Source organism: Phoenix dactylifera, chromosome 11, assembly GCF_051530095.1.
Source record: "Phoenix dactylifera cultivar Ajwa chromosome 11, Ajwa_hap1_PhDact_Kaust_v1.1, whole genome shotgun sequence".
Lineage (NCBI taxonomy): Eukaryota > Viridiplantae > Streptophyta > Magnoliopsida > Arecales > Arecaceae > Phoenix > Phoenix dactylifera.
In genome coordinates, this window is record NC_143200.1 from 780,811 (window position 1) to 798,089 (window position 17,279).

At 42.7% G+C, this 17,279-nt stretch overlaps 1 protein-coding gene and 1 pseudogene across 1 annotated transcript; both read right to left on the minus strand.

Annotated features, from left to right (window-relative positions):
* Nucleotides 1–3,595: 3,595 nt before the first annotated feature.
* Nucleotides 3,596–6,403, minus strand: LOC103710152 (VQ motif-containing protein 31-like; annotated as a pseudogene).
* A 3,062-nt stretch (nt 6,404–9,465) lies between these two features.
* LOC103710115 (ubiquitin C-terminal hydrolase 22-like) lies at nt 9,466–16,295 on the minus strand. The gene is made up of 4 exons (XM_088706285.1): nt 15,208–16,295; nt 13,485–13,609; nt 11,524–12,574; nt 9,466–10,269 (listed from the first exon to the last, which is right to left on the minus strand). The coding sequence occupies exons 1-3, from the start codon at nt 16,143–16,145 to the stop codon at nt 11,808–11,810; spliced, it is 1,830 nt and encodes a 609-aa protein (XP_088562411.1). The 5' UTR covers nt 16,146–16,295; the 3' UTR covers nt 9,466–10,269; nt 11,524–11,807.
* Nucleotides 16,296–17,279: the final 984 nt, after the last annotated feature.

Sequence of the window (17,279 nt, forward strand, 5' to 3'; positions counted from 1 at the left end):
TGTTTTCGAAATATTACGTATCTTTGGAACAATCGCGTCTTTTCAATCTTTTAGGTAGAGTCTATAAATAGACTCTTCCGGAATTAATTCAAAAACAATTCAATCTTTTTCTCACTAGTACTCTATCTCTCGAAAGTTTTTTCTATTGAGAATTATTTCTATCTTTCACCTTATTATTTTTTATCTTTTTATTTTTTTATCTTTTCTACACATTTAAAGGAGTTGATTGGGTCAAATCTCCATCGCACTTCTCCGAGGAGGATTATACTGGGATGAATTGTTGTACCTTAGGACGAAATCGCTGCAGATTATTTTTCTAGTAGATTATTTATTTATAATACTTTAATAAAATAAAAATATAGTAGCTTATTGGAAAAATATTTCTACATATTATTTTTTTTTTTTCTTTCTGATTGCCCTAATAACTCCTCATTTGTTTTAGGGCCATCCTACCTTTCTGTTGCTCAAATTTGTGTTGATAAATCTAAAGGGGCTTTGGGTTGTCATGCATTATAAGTGAGCTGTGCTGCATTTCTGATCGAAGCATATGCAATGACAGGTGTTCCATTTGGCTTATTGAATGCATGCGGTTGCAATTCAGAAACTAATGTTTTTTTTTCTTGCTTACATCCAGATGACACATGGCCCTGTATGGCAGGAAAACGTTTAGGTTTCTTTAATTTAAGATAAGTGATCTTCCCAATAATTTCAAAGGCAGGGCTATTTTTTATCAATAAGCCCTGCTACGGTGCTTCTATATGCATATATTTTTTATTAAAAATAAAGATTAATCCTGGCCGTTGATTGTTAATGGGGACCCAGGGAAATTTACTTGACCGGTTTCCAAACCGTTACGTTTTTTTTTTTTTTTGGGGGGGGGGGGGGGGGGGGGGATTTTATCATCCCCTCCTGCTCCGGCGCGTGTACCCACCGCATCGTCGACGGCCGGCACTCCTCGTGGAGGAAGGCGAGGCTGACGGCGACCTCGCTGGAGGAAGGATACCGAGTGGAACTCGTAAGTGGTCGAGGGATCCGCGCTCGAGGAGCTCGTAGATGAGGAGGCGAAAGAAGTGCCGAGGATGCAGGCCAGGTGGGGGTTGCGCAGGCGGCCGAGGGTCTCCATCTGGGCGGAGCACGTGGAAGCTGAAGAAGTGCTCGACGGCGATGGTGGTGCCGGAGGAGAAGCGGGCCTTGTAGATAAACCCGAAGCTGCCGTCGCCAATGAAGGCGTACGTCGGCCGGGAAACCCTTCCCGGCGGCGGCGAGCTCTTTCAGGGAAATATGGTCAAGGGAGAGGTCGAAGAAGGCGCTTTAATCGACAGCGGAAAGCTCTTTGAAGGAGATGCAGTCAAGGAGGTGCTCTCGTTAGAGACGACGGAGGCGGACGGGGGGCCGGCGACCGGAGTAGGCGGGGAAGGACTGGAAGCAGGATTTCATCGTGGGGACTGCTTTTGGTCCGCGTACCTTGAAACATAGACCATGAAACTTGCTGTCGGAGGGGTTCGAGTCTATATTCTAACCCAAGCTTTACCCAACCAAAATTTTGGTTGAGTCTAGAGTCCTGTAGGATCTCATAGGGACGGTATGGATTGATTCAGGTAGAGGTCAGGTTTGATACTGGGTTTGACCAGGATAAGGTCCAGGTCCCACGTAAGCACCATTAATTTCCTTTCAAGCTTGTAGGACCATCCCATAATGGCAGGTCTCAAAGATAAATTTTCTAAGAAATATGAAAAATTTAAGAGCAAACATATAAGTTAAATACCAAGTAAACAATTATGCTCAAAGTTTGCATGTTTAGCACTACTTGTATTTTGATCATCCTAGGTATATTTAAAAAGTAAGTACTCTAAGTGTCATATAGTTGTAGCCTAAAAGCTTAAAACCTAATAAATCTACTGGTATCTTTTCTATTACTCAATATGGGACTATAGCAATTTTTTCCACCTAACCTCACCATACTTGCGTCACACTGGCTCTTCCTTAAGAGAAAGGCCAGGTCCAGTCTTACTCACCTCTACTAATTTCTCCACCATTTTAGTAATTTTTAGCGAAGGATCTACCTAAGTAATAAAAGTTTGTGCAATAAATTTAGCTTTGATATTATTTATTATTGACTCACAGCCTAAAAACTTAAGTTGTTAGGATCACAGAGTCTCTAATTAATAAACCCATGCCGCATCTATTTTATTGATCAACATGAGACTATGACGCATGACTGTAACCTACTAAATATGGAAATGAATGAAAATGACACATCCTAGCATACCACATGCCATGAAGGAAACGGTGCTTTATGCCAAGAATAGCTGAATCCCACGGATTCCAAATCACACCATTGCCTTCCCCAGCCCAACCAACTCCCTCGCCTCCTGTTAGCTTTTTTCCTTTCTTTTCAGCATTACTTATGAAATTTTTTGTGTAGGGGAACATGTATGAAGTCAACCCGCACGGCCCGAACATGATGCGGCGACTATTCTGATCCGCGGGAATACTTTTTCTCACACTTTGTTCTCCGTCTAAAAATGTGCGCCTAGTTGTTACCCGGGAGCTATTAATGAGCCTTTTTTTATTTAGCCATTATTACCATTCATTGCCGTTATTTTTATTATTTAACCAAGTAGGCCTGAGACCCAAATTCCAAAATCCTGTACGGCCATAATTAGATAATTTCGAGTATCCACTTCAACAATTAAGGTGCCGGCGTCACTTTCCAAATTTTCTATTTTAAAAATATAAATAGAAATTTCATGCATTCAATTTTTAAAAATAAAAATATTTGATATATTACTTATTTTTAAAAATATTACTATAATACTTATGATGAAAATAATAATAATAATAATAATAATAATAATAATAATAATAATGGAGATGCCGGTAATGTTAGTCGTGGAGGCCGACAATGGTAACAAAAACGATAGTGGCAAAAATATTGGTGATGAAATCAAAATAACAATGATGATAGTGTGAGAGAAGAGACGACGGTGTAGCAATAATAATCAAATACAGGCAACAATGAAAAAAATGATGATTATGATAATATATTAAAAATGTAGCGTAGACAATAATGTAAGAGTAGGTTATTATTGTTGATAAAAAAATTGATGAAAACATAAAATTTTTATTTTAAAAATGTTAAAAATAAATATTTTCTATTGAAGTAATAAAATAATTCTAAAATAATAAGAAATAAAATTAATAGCGACAAACATATTAGCTATCGCAATTTTTATAATTTTATTTCAAACATAAAAAAAATTAAAAGTACAATTTTGGGCATACTCTAAAATAATTTTTTTTACATAAACAGCTAAAATTATCCAAAACGACCAAAAAACACACGAACAAAATGCCTCCACCCTTTCTTAGCAACACACACACAAAAAAAAAATAGTTCAGTAACTCAAAAATTCACTTGGCTGGGGCGTGCATGGTACCCTCCCATTGCTCCCATTTGTACTTGCATTGCGAGTTGTGCCACGTAACGTAAATGGTGAAGACAGTACTCGAGCGTACTGCAAAACGGGGAAGGGGAACAAGAACAAAATAATGCCGAAAGACCTCGTAACCCCGATGTTCAATCGGTGGTACTAAAATGCTAATAAGTAATAATTACAACAATCTTTCATAAAAAAAGTTATACAATAATGATATAATTGCATTTTCCTACTAATTTTATAAAAGAAAAAATGGACAGCGACCGAGCGAGAGAAAGATCGATCTAAGGAGGAGAGGACTCCCGGGGGGAATGGAAGGGGAACAAAGGCAAAAGCTTAGGCGGCTCTCCGCCGCTCCTCGGCGAAGGATGGAGGTAGAAGCCCTTCTCTGCTATCGCTCTCTCCTCCCCCCGGCCCTCCTCCTCTAACGAAGAAGGAGAAGGAGTCGTTGGACTCGGAGAAGAGATGTTAAAGAAGAAGGGATCCGCAGTAGAAACGGGCGACGAGAAGCCGGCAGCCTCGGCTTTACCACTCCAAAGGTGGTGATAAGGTCTACTATAGCGAACCGAGGAGGGGCCCAGCTTGATCTCCAGCTTGGCGGGGGCCCGCCGCCTCTCCTGGAGCTTCTGCCGCTTTAGCAAGCTCGCCGGCGGGGGAAAAGGTGGGGCCCGGCTTCTGCGAGGGGGCCCACTGACGGGGAGCTTGTGAGGGGAGTCCTCGGCGACGCCGGTGAGCTTCTGGACCACCGCCCGGAACGTCCACGGCTCTGCCTTCACGTACATCGTATTATTTGTAGTAATAGATGGCGGCGGCGGTGGAGGAGGAGGAGGAGGAGGAGAGGAGGAGTTGGCCGTCTCCATCTCTTTGGCGTTGACGGCGGTGGGAGAAGCCATCAACAAGAAAGTGGAGTGAAAAAGAGCGAGGGGCAAAGGCAAGAGATGATAATGGGGCTGCTTTATACTTAAATATAGAGCAAGTACTACTGTTGCTGTGCGCTCTTTGCCTCTTTCTCTCTCTTCTTCATTTGTTTTTCTCGCCCTCTTCTTTCTTTACTGCCTTCTCTATCTTCTATCTTTTCTCTTCCTGGTTTGTGCTCCCTGTCGTATGGGCATTAAAACCATAGTAAATGGTAATGGAGAGAGAGAGAGAGGGAGGAGGGACGGAGGGATGGTCATTAATGGAGAGTGGGGGTGGCAGAACGGCTCAAGGACGCCTCCAATGGGACGCGAAACGAGGAGATACAGGAGTCTGTGGCTCCCTCCTCTCTCTCTCTTCTCTCTTTCTCTCTGTCTTCTCTGCCTCTCTCTCTCTCTCTTTCTTTCTCTCTCTTCCGTCGGCTGGTTTGCGTGAGGGGAAGGAGACGCGGGCCAGAGCCTTGCTGGGTTGTAGACGCATTGAAGTGGATCAGCTGCGTCTGAAACAACTCCGAATATTTCTACGAGACATTTCGGTAGGAGCCTGCGTGAAAGAATGGTTGGCTGAGTTTACGTGGTGGACTCTTGTTGCTAGAATTAGTGTTCTATGTTTCATTTGCGCAGCCGATCAGTCTTAGAATGTCTTTGTCGTTCCACGTGGGGGCTAGGTGTCACGTAGCGTCGTTTCGCTGGGTGCGGAGATCTGTATCCACCCAGCAGCCAAAGATGCTGTTGGATGACGTGCCGCGTTCCTATAGGTTGATGGGTTGGGATTGTGGAGAAATTCTGGCCAGTCCCACCGCCCAAACGCGGCCTCCGGTCTCGAACGTAGGACAGCTGTTCCGTCCCAAACGACAAATAAAAATGCTGTGTCGCCACAACCTTAAAACTGTTCGACACAATGCTTATATATGGCCCTCCATGAAAGGCTTCATCCTTTGTACCGGGAAAAAAAAAAAAGGCTCGATCCCGCATGAATCACACCAATCGCCTCTTGCCATGTTGCACAGGTAACAGGTAACGTACCGGCGCTTTATAGCATTAGAAATGATATGGATGCTCTTAAGAAGCTTATGGTGTAGAGCCTCATAAGCTGTCTGGATCTCAAATTGTTTTTTTTTTTTGATGAATCTGGATCTCAAATCGTAAAATGTAATACTTGAGATGAGGCGAGGGAATCAAACGAGCTTTTACCCTTTTGTTCCACACGAAATTTTTAAAATTTTTTTTTCTCATAGCCAGAAGCTAAACAACTATTGTTTCGAGGAAGCAAAATGATGCTGCATCGACGAGATAACTGACTTGGTATATCATCCGAAACTTGATTTCATTCGGAGCTTGCTTTTACCGCGACTGGAGATAAATTTTAGTCCTCTTACAATGGCTTTGAACTCAAAAACAACACCTACCCACACAAGATGATTAGGTTTTGAGGATCCGTGCGAACATGTATTTAGTCCCATATCGATTTTTTTTTTTAGTACATAACAATATCGATTATTCGCTGGATAGATTTTAAGTACTTATATAGAATTAAAAAAATTCAAATAATACCTTCTGACTAGTTTTTTTTGGATGAAGTCATGAGTTATGACAAATGGTATCAAAGCAGACTAGGAGACACTGCTGACAGATTTATTGGAACTGACCACAGACTGACTGTGGTGTTTGTGATTTGATATGAATAGATTTGAACTCTTAGCTTAACGAAAATGTCAAGACTTAAATGAAATAAATTTTAATATTTATACAGAATCGAGGAGCTTAAATAATATCTTTCGACTAGTTTTTATTTTCTTCCTATTGCATTTGGAAATATTTGAGGACAATCCTTCGAACCATTGCCATGCATGTCATTTCTATAAATTGGATGAAGGATAGCGGTGGGGCTTGCCTTGTAGTGCCTCACGCACTACAACATGGTTAGTTTTCACATCACTACTCCCCTCCATTCAAGTAGTACGCTTCACTTCCTTCAGCTCGCTCCGCGTCCAAACGCCACAGCCAACGTACATCAGGGGAGATAGTGGCCTTCACCCACTCGTCCATAACTCGTCAAAAGGGCAATCATGGGGACGCCCCTGTTCATCATGGCCCATGGTGGCTCCTCGGAAATCATGAGGAAGGGCAGGGACGAGACCATTCACGTAAGGTCACAGGCCATTTGTGGAGGACAGCATCATGTCAACTAGGCCCGAGAAGTACTCCGTATTAATTTCCTTCAAGGTTTGTGGCTTAGGGTCGACAAAAGGAACAGGGTCATAAAAAGCCAAAGATTTGTGCCACGACATTCCCTTCCATGATGCTGAACTGGGAGGATCATCTTGTAAATTAGAGGATCATATAATATGGGTGTTGCTGGGGGAATAAGATTTTTTCCCAAATGACATAAATGCCCCTAAGAAGCCGTACAACTTCCGACCCCGGACGGCCGAAGTCGGCGTCCGACTTCGGAACGCCCGACCTCGAGACCTCCGACCTAAGAAAAACCCCGATGTTCGAGGTCTACTCTTGTCAGCCACCTACTACGGCCGTGCGCCTCAGAGGTCTGGCCGAGGACCATACCCTGACGTCCCTCTGGCATTTATTGCGCGTGGTCGCTGTAACCCTCCGGCTTACTCCACAATAAATGCGGATCTCCGGCTTACTCCACAATAAATGCGGATCTCCGGCTTACTCCACAATAAATGCGGATCTCCGGCTTACTCCACCATAAATGCGCATGGCTCCTGTCATCTACGGACTCTCAGCTCTCCACGGCAAATCAGCCCAGCAGAGTCTAGTCAACTATGATAAGTCTCCGATCTCGGCCATACCTCCGACACCAATGCAATAATTCGTCTGACAGCGTGCTAGTTCGGGTTATACGACGCCCTCACCGCCGACATCAGAGCAATGATTCGCCTGACCATGCGCCGACCTGAACAACATGCCGAGCCGTACTACGGCCTCGCCCTGTTACATCGCAGGTAAACCGACCCCCGCCTATAAAAGGGAGCCTTGGCCTCTCAGGAGGGGGTTGGAAGATTGATACACTCTACAGACATTATTTATCTCTCTTTCTACACTATTTGCCCCCTCCCTGACTTGAGCGTCGGAGGGCCGGCGCCGGAAAACCCGGCCACCGGTTCGTGTGCAGGCACCCGGACGGAGGACGCCGCCAACTGACGGATCGCCGCTTCGCCACGAGGACCTGCCGCCCATTCTCTCCGACCGCCCCAGACGGAGGACGCCGCTCGCCGACGGACCGCCGCCCCGCCGTGAGAACTCATCGCCGCTCCCTCTCCTCGACCGAAGACTGCCCCCGGGTCCAATTTCCAGCAACAGGTGTCATAAAGTTGCAGTACATGCATGCATCCATGGGTGACTGTCTCATGTGAGTGCATGTCTATATATATTAATCCTTCTAATGTCTAAACAAGTCAGCTTGATGCAAACTCTCGTAAGAATGCAAGACATCATGCTTTCGGATCCTCAGCTTGACCACTGCGATAATAGCACAAGAAGAATCCATGCATCCACCATGTGGCTTGCTTTGAACAGCTCGAAGTAATTCAGATCTTTTGTATTACCTGATTCGCTCATTGCAACCCACGTAACATTTCCACAGACAAATCCCAACATACCATCTAAATAATCTCAAGTTGGATGACAAGTACCAAGGCTTTCAACAAAATATAAAATTCAGACTAAATATAAACCTTCACAGATAAGTCAATCTAAAATTAATGAAATAAGTGTTTTTAATGTCAGCCGTTGGCATTGGATCTTTGCTCCGACTTTTAGGCCTAGTGATTAGGTTTTAAAAAATTTTATATCATTGAATTGGCATTACATTTTATCGATTGTTAGTTGAGGTCATGTCCACCGTATTTAAACTAATATGAGAATAGATCACTTAGAAGCTGTTTGGATAGTTGGTCTGAAAATTCTATGAGATTCGTATGTTGAGCCAGTACAGTTAGCAAAATCATAAGATTATAAGCTGAGTAGGCCTATATTCACAAATACCCAGAAGTAGTTTAGAGCAGGCTGATGCAAATGTCATAGGGAGGAAAAACAAATCTCAGCAAGTTTTTAGTGGGTCGGGTCCAATTGGATCCCTTTCAAAAGCCCATAAGCTGTGTTGCAGGATATTAACGCAAGCTAGCTAAGCTCCATGTTTTTGGATAGGGAGTTTCCCATGGACTATGGTTGAGAGAATTCTCTAAGAACTGCAACTTGGGTTATACCATCAAGAGGTTCCAAAGAGTATGATGGAATGATTGCATATTATTCTCCCAATAGCGACAGCTGCGGGGCTCCTTCCTGCCCTTTTGTATTCATTGTTGTCACTATCCTAACATCACCCTCCTTGTATCATAATAAGTTGGCAAAGATGGAGACTGGTGATCTCCCCCTCAAATTGGAGGAAAGCAAACGTCGCCAGCCAAAATATGTATTCAGGCAACCTACCAAAAAAATATAATATAATAAAAAGTATAAGTTGAATCTACCAAAAAATGATAAATTATTATTGATTCAGTTGAATCTATATCTATAATATAATAAAAAATATAAGTGTATTTTTGTTCTTTGTAGAGAAAGACGGGATGGTTACATGACATGTTCAAATGATACAGATATACATCAAGCAATACATAGAACAAGAAAATTTTACATTGGGCAAAGTCAGAGATTTGTTAGGAGCCAGCAGAGTCCAACCTCCTCAATAGTTATTAATATCTTAGATAATGTCTTTCCCTGAATCTTTATAGTAGTGCGACTCACCCCAGGCCTCACACGTATATAGGGGGACCGTTGATTGGGTAGCTTTCTGTGCGGCCCACCACTCCGATAGTTTCGTCTAGGTGGACAGTAGGTCTGTGCTAGGGCCTTTATGTAACCTTATATTTTTTTAATTTTGTTAGCCGCATTCATAAAAAATAATTTTATGAACATAGAAATCCATCTCTTATGTGCTTTATCTATTGTTCCTTGAATCCTTCCAAATTAGGAGGCAAATCGGCGGGATCAATAATTATTTTTATTCATTTTATTATGATTTTTTTATACCAAAATATGGATCCATCCTCCGCATCCAATCCAATCCATTCACGGTAAGAGGAGCGAAGCGAAGAAACTAATTTCATTTCGTCACAAATCTACATGCATTGTCATGCAATACAAGATAATCCCTCCAATAACAAAATAATCAAAGGCTAATAACAGATGGCATAAAACAAGGCGAGAGGAATCATCTAATATGAGCCTCACTATGTGATATGTAGGCCTCACTTTACATAACTTTCCATATAACTCTTAAGGCAACTTGGGGCCCCGCCTCATGTTGTGAGGCAAGGCAGGCATCAAATAACTCTGTTTTCTTATACAGACAATGAAATCATATGTTGAGGTTTATCTTCATCACAAATTTAAGGCTTCATGAGTATGGAAATTGCTGTCACACTCTTTTTATTTGTCATGGATCATTCGCAACCATGCAATGCCTTCACTTTTTTTTGCACCATCACTGGTTTCGCTGCAAAAATATGCTGTATTCCATTCATGGTGCACCCTTCTCTATTTCTCCCTAGACCCTCATGTGGCACCAAATCCTCCAAAAGTATTGTCTCACCTCCCAGCATCCACTTGCTCCTCCCTTAATATTGCTATTTTCTTTGGCCTCAGAGAACTGAACCCCTCCACAAGTTCCCCTTGCATGCAAAGCTTGTTCAGATCCACTTGATGATACTCTACAGAAGCAACTTAGTTGGCCACAAACACCTGGATCCACTCTTCAACAAGTCTACCATACTTGCAAAACTGCCGCATGGCTGCACCCTTACACTTAACCATGTGTCGTCTCTTCACCACCGATATCATCATCCCTTGACAATCTTCCGCCCACTTCCCCCTTCTCATAACTTGACCAACTTTCAAGAAAGAAAAAAATATATTTCATTAGCATTTTAGAAGTTTGAGAAAAAGCTTGTGGGACGCATATATATTCTACTTGTGGATTCTTTGTCAATAAGATTTACATGCGAATCCACCATGTTTACATTCATACTTACTAGGGTATCATGATTCACTTTATTGGGAGTCCCACTGCAATGGTTTATCCACAATACCAGTAAACTTCTTACTTGTTCTACTCCAAATGTTGCAATGACAAACTCAGAGAGAGAGAGACTCACTCCATCGCAAGGCACTTTAATGCTATTATAATGTTTGATCAAAACATGGAGAGTTCATCATTTTGTTACCAGAACTATATACAAGGGGCAGAAATCCCTGCATTTTGATCAGCATTATAACTAAAATACCGCAAAATTTGGACTTTGTAGTTAATGATGTAGAATTGCTGGAAACTATAGGACAATCAACTGCTGTTATACATAGAGATCATACAACAATAATTATTTGTTAAAGAATTTGCTATCTTGTTGCATTATTCCTGTGAATGAGTTTGGCGCAAAAAGCCTGCCCCTACAAGCATGCCCATACGACTGCCAAGTATTGTTCTTGTTACTTTTCTCATCTTCAATCCAATGACTGGAATACCCACTTCTGTGAGATCTTTCTGTTATAAATGTAACTACAGGAGGTACGCAGTTAGACCATCAATTAGAAAGAATGCAACAAGGAAGCAACACACCAGGATACCTAGGCTTGAAAACGGACTACATGAAGAGGGGAGGGACCAAATATTAGACAATAAGAAGCTTTTTATCTCAATGGCATAAACCGCAGAACTTCCAGCAAAAGAGCAATATAGAAATATGTTCATCTGTAAGGTGCCAGTTTCATGGATCAAAGTAGCATATGCTGAACCAAAATGGTAAATATTACTTCAATCTTCTTTTTTATGATAAGAAAAAATAACTTTTATTAAGAGATTTTTAAAGGGAGGTTAATACCAGATTCTAGTTTTCCCCTACAAGGAATTCGCAAGTAAATGAAAATGCAATACCTATTCAGAGTGTCCAACATGGGCAAGCAGTTGAGAAATTAAAACACCATCAAACAAACTAAACCAAATATTGTGCCTATGATGGTTCACAGGAAGCAATATGAGAATATCAGAGAAACCTGCATGCATGCCCAAACACACACACACACACACGCAGAGACAATTGAAAAGAGTTCAAACTGAAGTCGAAACTGATTGCTATGTAAAACTGTACCTTCAGAGAGAAGCTTTTCAATTGTTGAAAGGAACACGTCAAAAATTTAGGTTCCCTTTTAGCCCCACATTCTCTTTTGCTTTATCACCGATCAATAACTCTATTGGTTAGAAAGAGCCCATCAGATCCAACCAATAACACGTATGTTGGTTTCACTTCACAAAATTGCCCAAAATTGTCTTTAAATCAGAATAACAGGTGATCCAGGATGCAGAGGTTTGAGAATTTCGATCCACTCCAGTTTCCGCTAGAGCTTCTTATTGACCGCCATCCCACGAAATTAGTCATGAGGCACTAGCATTTTCCCTTGCCTTATAGTAAAGAGTTTTCCGTACGTAGAACAGCATGTATGCCTGCGACGCCCTCACAATATTTTCACTGACATGAGTGATCCATGCATCATCACATCTATACCATTGATTACTTGGCCGCAGATAGGTTATGTAATGGCCAGCCTCTAGTCTACCATTGTGTGTAATCACTGCAAATAATTCAAACTCCGAAGCTAGCTCAGTGGCCGCATCCGAAATATCACCATCAAGAGCAAATATACGGTTGCCAAATCTGCTCCTTAGGACAGAGGATGATAGATAAGGTGTCATATCAAGGGAAAATGGAAAATGCAAATAGCAGTCAACCTTTCTTGACATCTTCTTGACTGATGAATGCTCGAACCTTTTTATATGAAAACAAGTAACTAATGGAAGCTTCCTTATGGACATCTGTTTCAGGGATTCTTGCCTCACTTTGCAGTGTTGACAAAAGAATTTTTGATCAGAATCTAATCTTTCAGGCCTTGTGAAGCGCTCCAAACATCCCATGAGTGTAGATACTCCACAAGTTTGGCTGGATAATATTAAATCATTCTCTCCATTGCATCCATGTGATTTTGCAGTGGGCACATTCACAGAATTGCGGCTAGAATCCAAGTCTAAAGAGAAGTCTAAACATGGGTCATATGTGGTAGATGTGAAGCCGCAAATGGTACAAATCACATCAGATCTCAAGACACCAGAGAACACCTTGTGAGCAATGCAACAGTCTCCATAGCCTGTTAGAAAAATAATAAGTTCATCAGAAAATTTTGACCATATGGAATCTCAAAAAGGGAATATGCTGAACCCCCACCCCCCACCCCCCTCAAAAAGAAGAAGAAGAAGAAGAAGAAGAGAAAACAACATCTATGGTTGTATGGTTTTAATAGCATACTTGACAAAAACACTCAAAATGTACTATCTCTAGCAGATCAACATTTTATCTTAACAACATGTCTGGTTTTAATAGCATACCTGACAAAAATACCCAAAATGTACTCTCTCTTTTTTTTTGGTACAAAAAATGTACTATCTCTAGTGGATCAACATTTTATCTTAACTACCCACTTTAAAAGCAATTGCAAAGAACTGCTCTCAAGGAAATACTCATCCACCAGAACAGTGAAAAAAAGTTTGCTGGATGGTGTGCAACAAGTTTGACCATAATGCGATAATTTTCCAACCAAGTTTACCTAATCACATGATTCATTTAAATTAGAAATTTTACGCTCATTTTGATTAATAACAGTGGTGACAATTTTAGCATACATAGATGGTGCTCAGATCACCTATACCAGCATATAAATTTCAATCAACCACAAAAATGCTGCACCACCTTCTATTTATGACCTTCCAATAATAAAGCCTAAGGTAGTGAAGTAATGCAGTGCAAAGAGCTGAAACTACATGTATGGAGTCATGAGCTGCAAATTTGATGTGAAAGCAATCATGCAGCAAATAAATGGTGAACATCAATGGTTTGATGCAGATCAATAAATGAACATCGCAGTTTAATCAGGATCAGTACATGAACATCAAATTGGCAAATTGCAGTAAATGAGTCACTCGGCATTTCAAAATTTTAAACAGTGCAAAGGTGCCAAAATGCTTAAAGAAAATGGAACCAATACATCAGAAACAAACCACCTTGGCTTTGAGGTTTGTGTTGGTCTTGCTCCAAGTTTTCATGGATGCCATCAAGCATAGAGATGAAAAATTCATGTGCATCCTGTTGTTCATAGCTTGCTAGGTTTGATGCATGATGCCACCAACTGCAAAGCACAAGCTCACTAATCAGCAAAATCACATCTACCAGAACTTCTAAAGGAATTATATCTATGATTCAAAGAAACTGATTTACAATGCCAGAAAATTTGTGGCATAGTTTCTTTAATTGAAAAACATAACAAGCTAGGGAATGAAATACAATGTCTCAATCAATATATGAGAAACTTTAGGAGAAAAAACAACGGTTGCTCGAAGCTTATTGAACCTTGAGACCATGATTGCGTTGCTTAACTGAAATTTTAATTATTGCTGACAGAGGGCCTGCCCCTAATAACAAGAAGAAACCTTAAGCTGTATGCAACTTCTTGCGACACCAAATACAGATAGGACAACGCTTTCCATGATTCAACAGAATCAACCAATACAAGTCTGCATGATAACAAGGTTGGCTACTGTGCCATGAGAGCAGGATAGGGTGACATTGTGGTATACAGCTGAGTTTTGGGATCTGAAGCACAAGCATCAGATGATCTAAAACATATTTAAAATATGTCCAGGCAACCAATTATGAAAATAAAAACATATGAAATACAATATATTTTACATAGAAGCACCTTGACACAGCCAACTAAAAATAAATTCAGTAATAAAAAATACGAAATACAATATATTTTACATACAATTACCTTGACACGGACAACTAAAAATAAATTCAGTCTATGTCAATAAAAACAAGGAAGCAGGTAAAAGTTCAGGCCATCTCAGTTTATCTCTTAATGAATCTAACAAAGATCTTGTTGGAAGAAGTATCTCTCAGTGCTAAGCATTGTTGGTAGATGTTTATACCATTGACCAAGGAGATGCAAAATCGATGCGTGCACAGAAAGAAAATTGTAATTCCAATAGCATCTACACCATACCATTTTCAAGAATTGAACCCACCACAGATTGCATGTTTGCTAAGAGGTTTAAAATGCCTGTACCTGCATCGTCTATATATGCAAAAAATCTTAAGTAACTCAGGTCCAAGCCCATCACCATATTCATAATGTTACAATCTTATTTGCTGTTTAAAGCATGAACATCCAGCAGTGATGTCCCAATACTTCAAAAAAAAAAATCAAAATTGCTTCCTAGAAAAGAGCATTTTTTTCATCAGCGTAGGACCAATTTATGCCAAGGAAAAATAAAGGTGAAGAAAAAAATGAATATAATATACAAACGACTGAGATCATCAGGTCATTTATTTGATCAAGGTCTCAGCATCTAAAATTGCCCGTAACAAATTCTAGAATCATAATCCGTTTGACTTACAGCAGAGACCTCTCCCTTTCAAGTAAACTGTTCCATGAGAGGAAAACAAGAGATGATATCACAGCTATTCCAAAACAAAACCAAAAAAACTCCTTTTCAACGCTCGGTTCACCTTCTCTTACAAGCCATCCAATTCCAAGGATTAAAAAAAAAAAAGCTTTCCCTAAACGCAGATTAAAAAAAAATGGAAACTTGTAAACAACAAGAAGTTGCTGCTACCTTGGGTACCAATAAGATTAGACTAATAAACAAAATCGTCTAAAAATAGCTACATGAATACAAGAATTACAACGAGAGAGGCATAGAGAGAGGGAGCAGCAGCACAAACCTATAGAGAAACTTGGCGGGGCTGTAGGGTGTCCGATCGCCGGAAAAGACGGCGGAGCAGAGTGTATCAAGGTCGCAAGCCAAGCACACCGACGACCCACCCGACGGCTTCCGGCAATCCCCTCCCCTTCTGCCAGCATTGGCGCCCTTCTTCTTTCCGCCCTTCTGCTGGCAAACGAACCGGTTGTGTCGATCGCTCAAGAAGTAGTTCCGGAAAGGCGGCGTGTGGAGCAGCGCTTGGAGAACCGAGTTCATGAAGCACGTGTTCCCGAGATTGTTCAGTCCCCTCAGCCCCCACGGCAGGGAAGAAGGAGACGAAGAGGATGTGTTGGCGGCGCCTATGGAGGAGGGATCGGAGTCCGGGAAGAGCAGCGGGCTCGATCCCCGCCGCATCGCCGCCCAATCCCCCGGATCCGCCGTCCACGGCCGGTAGTCCACCCTCCGCCGCTTCCTCAGGCTCTCCAGCCGCGGGCAGGAGGCGGAGGCAGAGGCGTTAGCGGCGGCGGTGGCCTGGGCGAGGACCACGGCCTTATCGAACTCGGCATCGTAGACCTGGTCGCGGCACGCGCAGCAGAACAGCTCCGCCCGGTCGACGTCGACGGCGATCTCGTGCCCCGGCCGGTACTCCTCGGCGTGGGCCGGCGCGTGGGCGGGGCAGCAGACGGAGGCGCAGGCGAGGCAGGCATACAGCCTCGGCCCCTTTCCGCCGCCGCCGCCGGCGGATGAGGAGGAGCAGGGGCCGCAGCGCGGGATCTCGTGGGGGTCGCGACGGATCTCGGGGCGGCCGAGGGGGCGGACGCAGAGGCAGCGCCGGAGGGAGCGGAAGCGCTTCGCGAGGCCATGGGCGCTGGATCGGTAATCGGCGAGGTGGGGGCACGGCGGCGGGAGGCGGAGGTCGCGGCGGCCGGCGACAACGGAGGATGAGGAGGAGGCGGACATGGGCAGCGGCGGAGGATCTGGCGGCGGCCCGTCGATCGTTTGTAGCGGTCGGCGTTGGCGGCGATAAGCCTCATCGATCGGATCCGGCCGGGTCCCGGTGTCGCGCGTCTCGTCTCGGTTTCGGTTCCGATTGAGCGATCGAATAAGACCCTATTATAGCTTCATTTATTATCTTTTTATTTATTAGCTTGTTAATTATTAATTATTTTTTCTCATAATTATATATTACTAATAAAATTGCACCTTTTTCTTGGACCTCTCTCTCCCTCTCCCCCTCTAGGGGGAGGAAGACGAGACGGAAAGGAGGAGGAAGATAGCCGAGTTTCTCGTTCTTTTTTTTCTGGTCACATTAAAGTTTTTTTTTTGGTGGGGTTGGATCCAGAAAAGAGAGGAGAAGGGGGAGCAGGCTTGGTCTTACGAGGGCGATGGCTGCGCCGGATTCATCGACTGAGAGAGGAGACGGAAAAGGCTTTTGAAGAATAGACGGAAAGATGAGGGAAGGGGGTCGGCACCTGGAGTGGGAGGACGGGATCAGGTGCAAGGGTTGGCACAGGAAACGATGGTATGGGGCGGGTCCGAGAGCCACACGTAGGGGTCTTATTTTGGGGGTTTGGGAACAGGGGTATGTGTGAGGAGGTGAAAGGGCTGGTAGTGGTTTTGCTGTAGGAGGAGTGAGAGAGAAAGAGATTTGGGTTGCGTTGGGTCTGAGGGAAGCGGGGGAACTTGTTGGAAATTACGGGGAAAGGAGGAGGAAACGGTGGGCCTGTCTTCCGGCTGGTGTTAACGTCTTTATCGTTACCGTGCATGCGTTCGGGACTTGAAGTGAGGGTACGTGGTAACGAAGAGATTGGAAAGTGATTCCACCGGAGTCGCCACCGAGGCATTTGTGAGCACAACTCCGCTGGAGTTAAATATCCAGTGCTAAGCAAAACAACCCAAAAAAAATTATCGAAACTTTGAAAAGGATTAAAATGGAAAAGATATAAAAATTATTTACAAAATAAATAATGCAATATTGTCGAAACACTAATTCGAAATATCAACATTGAGAAAACAAGAACGGTAGAAAATACCCAAAAATGAACATATTGATTCGTAATTCATAAAATTCGTCGTGGAATATTCTATGAATCA

Bases quoted from the DNA above. Each gene is read 5' to 3' on its own strand.
- LOC103710115 (XM_088706285.1), bottom strand. From the start codon at position 16,145: ATGTCCGCCTCCTCCTCATCCTCCGTTGTCGCCGGCCGCCGCGACCTC. The intron at 13,610-15,207 runs GTTTGTGCTGCT...TGTGCTTTGCAG, and splicing joins CCCGCCAAGTTTCTCTATAG to TTGGTGGCATCATGCATCAA. The intron at 12,575-13,484 runs GTGGTTTGTTTC...TTTTTCTAACAG, and splicing joins ACACAAACCTCAAAGCCAAG to GCTATGGAGACTGTTGCATT.